Below are 11289 nucleotides of genomic sequence, written 5' to 3' on the forward strand. Positions count from 1 at the left end.
CAGACAGTCTCTCTCCCTCTATTATCTCTCCCTCTCTCGCTCAAACACTCACACACAGGCCATATGACTGAGTCAAGCTCAGTTTTTAGTTTGTAGCCGAGTTGAGATAAGGCTTTCTGGGAAATGCAGCCTGTTGGACAGCATTCCAGTTAGAAATAACCATGTGGGCTCAACAGCTGGGACTTTCTGTAACGCTCTGAGACACTTGGATATAAAAAGTCATCTTTGTAAGGTAGGCATGTTTCTTCTCTTATTCTTATGTACAGAAAGTGTCCTAATAAAGAGGGAACAGTTTACTATGTCTGTTTATTTGTGTGTGTTATTATAGATGTCCCTGATGGCTGTGTCTGCCCCTCGGTCGTCTGTGTTTACGTTTGAGTCTACAGTTCATTCCTCCAATGTGCTGCTGCGTCTGGACGAGCAGCGTCGTCGTGACACGCTGTGTGATGTTACCGTGGTGGTGGAAGGTCAGAGTTTCAGAGCCCACCGCTCAGTGCTCGCTTCCTGCAGCGAGTACTTCACACAGAGGATCTCCTCTCTCACACAGCATGGAGCGGTTGTCAGTTTGCCACAGGAGGTGAGATGTCACCTGTTAATGCTGTACTGATAAAAAGTAGAAACACACAAACCACACAGTGTTGGAACAAATATGTGGAAAAGTGAAGTAAGAGGAGTACGTGAGCTGTATTTCCTCAACCAGTGTCTGATGGGAAGAGACTAGATGTATGATATCCACTGGATTTATAGGATTTTTGCTTTAATATTATCATGATCTTTCACTTGTATACACACAATTTGAAGTAGGGGTTTCATGGTACCAACATTTTAAGATTCGATACAACACTGGTAGAAAAAATATGTGCTTTGATACTACAGCAATGAAATATAATCAAATATAGGAAACCAATAGTGGGTCTTTTATTTTTTCTTTATGGGAAAAAATCACTGAAGAACTCCTGCACATTGTCTAAACCAGTGGTTCCCAAAGTGGGGGTCAGGATCCTTAGGAGGTCATGAGACAGTAGCAGGGGGTTGCGGGATGCTTTCTTTAAAGAAAAATAAATTTAGAATGATTTAAAGAGGCCTATTTGATTGGTTATTGTAAAAAAAAATCCTTAAAATGAGTTCAGTTAAAAAAAAAAAAAAACCTAAGCAAAAAATGAGATTTATGTACAAAAAAAGTCTTAAGATGTTGATCTACATGATTCTTTGTGCAACATTGTATGCTTTAACCACCTCCTGGGACAGTGGGGGTTATCTTTTGGTCACAGGCTGAAAAGTTTGGGAACCCTTTGGTCAAATCTGCTTAGCTATGTTGGCTTTGGGCGACTCTTCTTTTGATTTTTTAAAGATATTTTTGGGGCATTTCATGCCTTCATTTATAGAGGCAGACAGTGGATAGAGTCAAAAACAGGGATGAGAGAGTGGGGGAGAGACATGCGGGAAAGGAGCCACAGTTAGACTTGAAACCCACCTGTGTGTATGGAGCGTGCCTTAACCAGTAGGTCAACTGCGCTCCGTTTCTTGGGATCTTTTTTTTTCTTTTTTTTTAAGATTTATTTTTGGGCCTTTTCATGCCTTTATTTGATAGAGGAAGGACAGTGGATAGACTTGAAAACAGGGAAGAGAGTGGGGAGAGACATGGGGCAAGGGGCCACAAGCCAGATTCAAGCCCGGGCCACCCGCCTACATGGGTAGCGCCTTAAACCACTCGACCATCTGCGCTCCCCATTTCTTGGGATCTTTGATGGAAAAGTTCCTCTTTGAGGCACCTGTCTTACTGAAAAGATGTAGTTTTCTAAAGCCTTGGTGATTTTCAAAAACTACTGGTATGATATTACAGAAATCATAGTGTTTTCATATGCTGTATTGACAAATATCACATTTTTAAAATTTTGATTACCTTGTTCTGAAGGACGCATTGAAAATCTCTGTATTAAAGCTCCTGTCACGTTCTTTTGGGTTTGTTGATTTTGGTGCCCCCTGTAGTGAAAGAGTGATAGTTTATCTCTTTTCTATATGTGTTTAAGTAATTTTTTTCTGACAAAAATCCCATCATTCTTTGTTTAGAAGCAGGGCTGTCACACCATTATTATTAATCTTTTTTTTTTAAATACATGTTAATTACATTTTAGATCTTCAAAAGACATAAAAAGGAACATTTAAAAAAGCGAAAAAACAAACAAGCGGCTCACAAATTCAAATTCATACAAGTGGGAGGCTCAGAATGCACATCATAAACATGAAAGTACATGTTATTATGGAGATGTATGCTTTACATTATCTTTAAGGCAACGGCACACAGTGCTAATAATAACAATACAGAACAAATCCATCGTAGACTGTTTAAGGCACAGCTTTCATATCAAGGACATAAAACGTCTTGTGAGAATTGTGGAAATATTCAAACCAATGTATGACAGAAAGGGTTCCCATTTTCTCAGAAAAACGTCAACTTTACCAGTGAAATAGTCCAGAGGGACATAGTCAAGTATTACCCTCTGCTATTGTATCTTAGATGGATCTTCATCTGTAGCCCAGTTCAAGAGGATACACTTTCTTGCACAGACACTAAACATTTTGTAAAGTTTCCTCTTATATTTGTCAGTGATTAATGAGTTGTTATTTTACATTACACTTCTGTGATTTCAAGTATTTTGCATTCAAATATGTATATATATATATATATATATATATATATATATATATAGTGCTTAACAAATTTATTAGACCACCCTGACCCTAACCAAAGTAAGGTTTATGCCACAGCTGCCCTAAATTAACAGCATTGGTAATTACCAAAATCATTTTTTATGTTTCTGCAATGGTTAATACACCAATATGTAGAAGCTCTTTAACCCAAATGATATATATATATATATTTTTTTTTTTAAATAAAAATTTATTTTTGGCCTTTTTTGGATAGGACAGTGGATAGAGTTAGATACAGGGAAGAAAGCGGGGAGAGACATGCAGGGGATGGTGCCACGGGCCGGATTTGAACCCGGGTCGCCTGCATATATGGCACGTGCCTTAGCCACTCGACTACCGCCGCGCCCCAAATGATATTTTTAATGCTAAAATATAATTATTATTTTATCCATGAATTTTCAAATTTATTGATTTACAAAAAAACCTGAAAAAATAGTAAAGCACATTCATATTTCTTGATTGATATGTCAAATGATAGTTATTTACTTGCATTTCTGAAGAGAAAAATGAGTTTTAGTGGTTGAATGTTATGCTTGATTCATTTCTGACTTCTCAGAGAAGCCCAGTGAGCCGGCTCAGATTTGGGTGACATCAGTTTGAAATTCCTCATTCCTGTTCAAAATGGTAAAATGTCGTGAGCTCACTGAAAATGCAAGAGTCTGCATTAAAGAACTTCATGATGCTGGATGGTCTTTGAGACAAAAATTACAGGTGGTCTAATAAATTTGCACTGTATATATACATATATATATATATTTTATTTTATTTTTTATTTTTTGACTATTTTACTATCTTAAACCAAGGGTTTTTGACTTCCTGAAAATGAGGAACTTTGGGTAGATTGAAGAATATGACATAAACTTTACCACAAAAAGGAACTTGTTATGGATTAAAGAGGAAATAAGAGAAACAGTTAAAAGGTAAATGTTTGACATAAAATGGTTCAGATCATTTTTTACTTGTCGAATGAGCTGTCTGTATTTTTTCATGAAGTGAAATAAAACACTGAGGAGCAGTGGTGGACTTATTTTACATCTCTGTGGCTGTAGGAAGACGTTGCTTAACCAAAGTGACAATCAACCCTCTCCCTGATAGTCTCCTGTGCTTTTGTGGGTCATAGAGAGACACTGGTTTTGGTTTCGGTCTGTTTAATCACCATCTAAAAACTCCTCACAGAAGTTTTAAACATAAAAGTTTTGGGTTTCTAATGGTTTCAAGTACAAAATATATTCCTAAAAACAAAGACTTCGGCAGTTTTTCTACCTGAAGTTGTAAAGTGAAACAAATAAAAGTTAAAAGAAACAAGGTCAAGACATTTCTGGTGTTTTTAGCCTTTGAGATATAGTATGTCAGCAGTTTGAAGGTGGGTGCACATTAAAAAGACTCCTCAATTAGAGGAACTACTGTTATCCTGCTTTTTCCATTGCACTACCACAGAAATCTTGATTTATTTGCCATATATGGACGTTTTTATGCTGGTGGAGTTTTGGAGGATTTCTGAGCTTCATAACCTGGGCTTATAGTATGACTATCTGATAGAAGAGGATAGAATTAGAGACTACTTGCCTTCAAAACAAGTTACAGAATTAAAAATGTAAATTAATGCATTTTTTTCCTTCTTTCCCAGGTGACAGTCGCTGGCTTTGAACCCTTGCTGAAGTTTGCCTACACCTCCAAGCTCCTCTTTAGCAAAGATGACGTGTTAGATGTACGCAACGCAGCCTCCATTCTTGGTTTCAGAGACCTGGACGAGGCGTGTTTTGACTTCCTCCTCCCTAAGTTCTTCTCCAGTTCCCAGGGCTCTGGTCCCTTTCCAAGAAAGACCTGCTGTAAAAAGAAATGTGAGAGTCAATTATCAAAAGACACTGTAGACTGTGACGGTGTTTTGTTGGATGAGAAAGAAGTCAAACCAGTTGCTGAGTCACCGTTTCAGCAGGAAGTGGCTGTGCTGTGTAACAAATCTTTCAACGACCAAAGCCAGAGCACTTTAGGCACTCTAACACCTGTAGCTGAGGGGACGAATTACCTTTTTCACCAAGGTCCAAAGTATCGCAAGTTCCAGCAAGCCTGTGGGAAAGAAGCCTGTTTCCCAGAGAAAAGTGTGAACAATCCGGTCTCGGTTATCAGTAATGGCTGTGACCTCTCCTGCTCTCCATGCTGCAGCAGTAAGACTGAAAGTGAGGCTGAATTTCCTGGAAATTCTTCCTCATATCTTGTCAGACAGAGCCAATGTGGGGCTGATGACTCAAGCAAGTCTGAGATACAAGTCAAGACAACAGAGGCTGATACTGTTAAGAAGGAAAAGGATGAAATGCAGGAAAAATGGAGGGAAAAGGTAAAAGAAATGTGTATGGAGGAAGACATTAGTTTTCCAGACTTTTACAAAGTCACACCAGTCGCCTCAGGGCCAAGTACAAGGTCTTGTGAAGGGCCACCAGGGTTAATATTACACCATTGCCCCTTAAAGACCCTCAGTGACAGGCCTGCAATCAGTGGGTCAGTAGGGCACGAGACGTTAGTCATGGATTTTACAGAGGGTGAAAAAATGAAGGACTTTGGTGCTTTAGTACCCATCCATCAGGAGGAAAAGACAGAGCAGGGAAAGTCAGATGGTGAGATAGAAAGAGGTCAAACAGGCAGCATGGAGACAGCGGCCATGTTCCTGAATAATGCCAGAGAAAGGAGCACAGTGGAGAGGGAGGTGGCTGAGCACCTCGCACAGCGTTTGGGGTCTGACGGCCACTCATCTCAACCAAACTTACATCAAAGCTCCAATAAAAAAGGAAGCACATCTTTGGAGTGGCTCCACCTCAATATCAGCTCCACCACAAGTAGCGGGTGCCCCTTCTTCCAAGATCTGGACCGGGGAAAATGTCTATGGAAGGGGGCAGAGCTGTCTGAGTGCGAGGGGGCATCTCAGTCTGGAGTGTCGTCTTTTAACTCGGGAGAGGACGGAGACTCAGGAACGGAAACAGAGGGAGATAGTGAGGCCTCTGCGAGAGAGAAGGCCAGACAGGTGAGCAAGTTCAGCTCTGTTCTAGGGCTGTCTGATCACGGCAAAACTCATCATCATTATTACTTTGATACTCAGATCAACATTATTAAACCTGATTACAATGAGAACACTTGATAAACAAGCTTTCTTTTGTGATAGTGGTGATGAACTCTTGTTTATAACACTGAAACATTTACCATACATGACAAAGTAAGCTCAATATGGTATACAGCACAGTAATCATTTAATCTCAATCATCCTGCCTTCATGGTTGTCAGAAACTGGATTAATCGCTCAACACCACTTTGTTCTTTACATCTGCCATCCACCTACAGGTGTCAAGTTCATCTTGTACTAGAATTAATCTGCTTAAATAAACATCAGCAAGCTCAGCCTAACTGTAGATTACTTCACTTTGTTTGCGTTAGATAAGAGACTTTGGTACAGGGACAAAAAGGGGATGACAGCATGTGTTTGAGTGTGTGTGTAGTTGATTAGTTCAGAGTCCAGTTCAGCTGAAGTGACAGCTCAGCTTATTGAGTTACCAATGACTACTGGCAACACAAACAACACGTCAGAGGAACTTCTCCCACCGCTGTCCTTTCTGACTACTCCAATAAAGTGAAAGGACGAGCAGTGAATTCTAGATGAGGGGTGTTTCAGAGCAGAAACAGAGTTTATTTAACCAAAATAAAATACTACAGCATTTATTCTGCTTCAGTAAACAGGTGTGTGTAGATTTCCTGTCACACATTGACACCAGCACTTATCCAGTACCTGACCTCTGCTTTTGAACATTAACTCCTCGTATTTGAGGTGTAATCATTAACAGGATGGTGAAAATATAACTATCTTTGTTACATATCCTTTTTGAGTTTGAGGGTAGGCCTACCATCCTTTTCATGTTTGTTTGTTTTTTTCACTTAAGATAGCGCTGATTTTCATGTTTTACAAAAAAATTTCTTTGAATTTTTTCCCCCTTGAAATAGTTCTGTTCTCCTCTTGCTGAAGACATTTTTTTCTGATTGTTTTACATATTAAAACTCTCTTGAGTTTTTAACTGTTTTTTTTTAATGCCTTTTCGTGTCCTATAAAAGCAAACAAGATCATGAGCAAAAAGATTTGGTAACACTTTATTAACTGACAATCACTTAGTCACTTTAGAGTAATTACAAAGTAATTTCATGGTAATAAGTGTAATTCATTTCTCAAGTGTAATTCCTCATTCTCTGGTAGAATCAATGTGCCTTTAATGGACCTTGACACAAGGCCGTCTTCTTTTTTTTTAAATACGGAGAAATTACTTAGGAATTTTCAGGGAAGAACTCACTTTGATTGAGTGGGCTGATATGCAGAAGTTACGTACATGTTACTTGGTAATTATGAAGGAATGTATTACCAGGTATGACCTAAAATTACCTCAAAATTTTGAAGAAAGGCATTAAGCGATTACCTAAAAATTAGATGGGAATTGTGGGGGAAGCAGTCACTTTAATTAGGGGCTGCTATGCAGAAAATACCTAGAATTACGTATGAATTATGAAGGAAGTTTTTAAGAAATTATGAATGAAGACATTTTGAAATTACCTTAAATTTACTCAAAAATGATCCAGGAAGGTCTCTCTTTAGATAAAGAAATTACCAAGGAATTAACAAGGAACTTTTGTAGAAAAAAACTATCATTTTATTTCTAACAAATTACTTGGTAAATACACCTAATTACCAGAGAAATGTGATAGTTAATGCATTATTTCAAGGTAAGTACTTGATAATTACACCTTATTCTTGAGTTGACAGATGATTAAATGTATGAAATTACTATGGAATTACTCTAAAATTATGATGTAATTTTGCCCCACAAAAATAAAGTGTTATCAAATATTTTACCATTTCTATTTATATTAAAGCTCCCATTAAATTTGGCTTTGAATTTTTCACAATAAAGATAGCCATTATTGATGATATGTGACCACTAAAAGAAGCAGGGTGAGATTTTTCAAGATACTATACTACAAGCAAACAGTGAATAGCTTCCGCTTTGTCCACAGGGGGCACCAAAATCGACATGAACTGAGAGTTCCTGACAGAGTTTTTAACACTTTATGAATTAATGGAAGCAGCTCAAATCCTTCTGATAAGCCTGCTACTCTCAGTTAGTCTAATTTCTTTCTTGGGTGCCCACAGATGCAGTTGCCCTTCCCTGTTGACTGGATTATTGATCTGAGCAGAAATGACTTCCAGCAGCTCCTGAAGCAACAGGTGTTCACTCGTGAACAGCTGGAGTTTATCCATGACATGAGACGGCGCAGCAAGAACCGCCTCGCTGCTCAGCGGTGTCGCAAGAGGAAACTAGACTGCATTTATAACCTGCAGTGTGAAATCAACAAGCTGGTAAAACATCATTTAGTAGTTTAATTGGTGCATTTTTACTAATCCACTCTGAAGTTATTTTACTCAGAATTTGTATTCTTCATGTGTGTATCACAGAAAACAGAGAGGGAGAAACTGATCACAGAGAGGAGCCAGCTGAGCCAGCTGAAGTTGAAAACCTGTCACAATGTCTCCGCTTTGTGCCAGAAAGTCTGCAACGAAGCCAACCTGCAGCCAGAGCAGCTCCAGGTGTTAGCCAAATACACAACTCCAGACTGTCCACTGTCCGCTGTGTTCCCTCACATAGACACACTCCTTTTACAGCCTGAGCTGCAGCAGCGACTTCAGGCTTCACTCACAGCCTCCTCTGTGAGCCCTCATCAATACAGAGCATCAGAGGAGGCGTTGTCGAGCTCCAGCAAGGATACAGTCACAGGAGATGGTCAACATTAGGTTTAGAAATGACACTTAAAAGAACATTCAAGGGGCGATACAGCCTGTGGTAATACATCTGATGAGACCAAAGACTCCTACCTTATATGATACAGCATCTCAGGACATCAGCATTGACTGTGGCTGGATAGATGGAAATGATTTACACAATTTTTAATTCAGTCATACCAAAGTTTTAATGTAAAAATGAGACAGTTATGCATTCCAAGGGTCCAAAATCGCTCACTTTACCTTTCCAGACATTGTATCGTTTTAAATGTTCTCCTGTATTGTATGTTTCTAGCTTTGCAAATAGCTTTTTAACATTTTGTTAAAGTCAAAAGTACCTATGGACAAATCAACACAGTCAGAGTAAATAATGAAGAACTAAATTAGCAAAGGACAATCACACCTGCGGTGGTACAATATAAACAATCCTATATGAATAATGTGATTCTCTGCTGAGTAAACTCAGGGTAACTAACTCCTTACACTTGCTATACTTTATGCTTTTATTGTGAAACATTTTGGCACAGTTTGAAACAATAAGGTTCTCAGGTCATGATATCAGATTCAGCACACACATTACCTCTCACTGACAGTGTTGGTTCAAAACAACATTTGGCACAGACAGATCAGACTTGACGCAGCATGCCATGTTTACCTTCTGACTGTCAAATTTAAGGCTGTCATTGTGGCCTCCTGACCACGGTGACACAGCTCTCCTGGGCTGCACACACAACTCTCAGATCTTTATTTCACTCAACAAAACAAACCTCAAAAATTGACCTTAATATGTTCAATGTGTTTTGTAAACCCACAAACATTTATAGTATTTTTTGTACGTGAACAAAGTACAGTTGGAGGAGAAACGCTGCCTCATGGTGTGTAATGAAAACAGCAGAAATCAAAGCAGAGTGTGTTCTTTGTGTTACTCAGCCTGTTTATCCTTCACATCCTTATCTTTATTACAGTCAAGGGTGAAGAGAGCAATGTAGCTATAACTTTATTATAGTTACAGTGTGAGATGATTTATCTTTTATAATTTGAGGCTTGTATTATCAACAGCACACATTATTTTTACTTTTTTATGCATCTGATCTATTTCTCTGTTTTTCTGTTTAGCTTCGTCAATTATCTCCCTAAGAAAAAGCCTTCATTCTGCAATTATCGTACTTCGCAAAACTCTTGAATCCTCAGAATAATTATCTTTTTGATAATCATTATATGTATGAGAAAGCAGCAGGTTTTTTTATTTGAACACAATCTAAAAAGAATAATACCATACTAATATAAAAAGTACTGATTTTTTTCTAGGAATTGTTGTGAGACACTTAGAGAAGCAGTGGTTCTCAAACTTGTGGGCAGCCCCACCCCCACCCACCCACCCCAAACAAAGTATTGACTAAAAGGGACAAGCTTAACTTCATTTAAACACAGCAATAATTATCACATTTTACAGTATCAACATAAATTAAATCTGCTTTAATCAGTTATTTAACAGATCAGTGTTCAATTTTTTTTGTATTTCATATTTAGTCTCAGTCTTTAGATTAAAATAATTTTAGTTCAGTCAAGAAAAGAGTTTGAGTTTGTTAAGAAAAACACTATTTGCCATAATATTTTTTGTCTTTATTAGCAGTCATTAATTTGCTGTCATGGCTGTTATTTATGTTTGGTGGTGTGGTTGTTCTTGGATCCTCCTGCCCCTCCACAAGCCTATGTGGAAAGCAGGAACAGCACATGTTCCTGCTCTTCCTGTGCCTACAAGGAAAGTCTGAGGCAGGGAGGAAAGCAGCAATAAACCCAGAGCAGAGGCATCAGTGACAACAGAATTACAGTAATTAAGGCAGATATAGCATAGAGGAGGAGCTGGGGTGGAGGAGGGTTGCAAAAAGCAACTTGCAGTGGGAGCAGCAAAGCATAGCCAGGCTAGAGTAGTTTAAATAATGCAGCATGAGTGCAATTACCCAATGGTGAAGTGAATCAGCTGGCTGTCAGCTGACAAGGGCTGAGTGTGATCAGCTGATCTCAAATATATAGCAGCGTCTCTGATGCCTGCCTGAAATAGCCCTACCTTACTCCACTTTAAAGGTGCAGTGTGTAAAATCAAGCAACATTAGCAACATCAAACAGTCAGATTGTAGATTGCATTGCTTATTTCTGATAGTTAAAGTGCTAACCAGTGGAATTTTTGAAAACAGGTTTCTGTTATTTGCTTCCATTTGTGGTACTGTAGAAACATGAAGATAAAAAAAAAAAATCCAAGACGGCAGACTCCATGAAGGAGACCATTCCTATGTTTGAATAAAAGGCTTGTTATAAGTTAATAAAAAATGGGAAAATACTGTATATATTCAAGTAATTAAACACTAGATATTCAGATGGGCATATCTTTAAATATGGTTCATTTTTACCAGTTTGTGCCGCGAACTACTAGGCTAAATATTACACACTGCACCTTTAATCGAGGAAAACTCACAAACATTTTGGACCAGTTTTAAAGTCCTTACATTTTAGTCTTTAGTTGCAGTCAATATTTTTAGTCTATTTGGACTCATTTAATCAGCCAAATTGTAAAATTATTAGAAATGATAAACACTTGTATTGATAAAAGTCATAGAATTTGGAAAAGATAAAAAGATCAATAGCCAGTAATGTGGGAAAAGAAACTAATTTGTTTTGTCTTGAGATATTTTCAATTTTGCATCCCACAACTATGACTTAAACTTATAATTTTGATACTTTATCTCATATTTTCACCTTTTAAATTCACTGTT

General features: G+C 38.1%; 1 protein-coding gene across 1 annotated transcript; it reads left to right on the top strand.

Annotated features, from left to right (window-relative positions):
* Window positions 1-6: 6 nt before the first annotated feature.
* On the top strand, window positions 7-11289 carry bach1b (BTB and CNC homology 1, basic leucine zipper transcription factor 1 b). Its single transcript, XM_041801818.1, has 5 exons — window positions 7-232; window positions 329-577; window positions 4340-5728; window positions 7892-8098; window positions 8195-11289. Exons 2-5 carry the CDS (start codon window positions 329-331, stop codon window positions 8528-8530), a joined length of 2181 nt encoding a protein of 726 aa, XP_041657752.1. The 5' UTR covers window positions 7-232; the 3' UTR covers window positions 8531-11289.

This window comes from Cheilinus undulatus, linkage group 12 (assembly GCF_018320785.1).
Source record: "Cheilinus undulatus linkage group 12, ASM1832078v1, whole genome shotgun sequence".
NCBI lineage: Eukaryota > Metazoa > Chordata > Actinopteri > Labriformes > Labridae > Cheilinus > Cheilinus undulatus.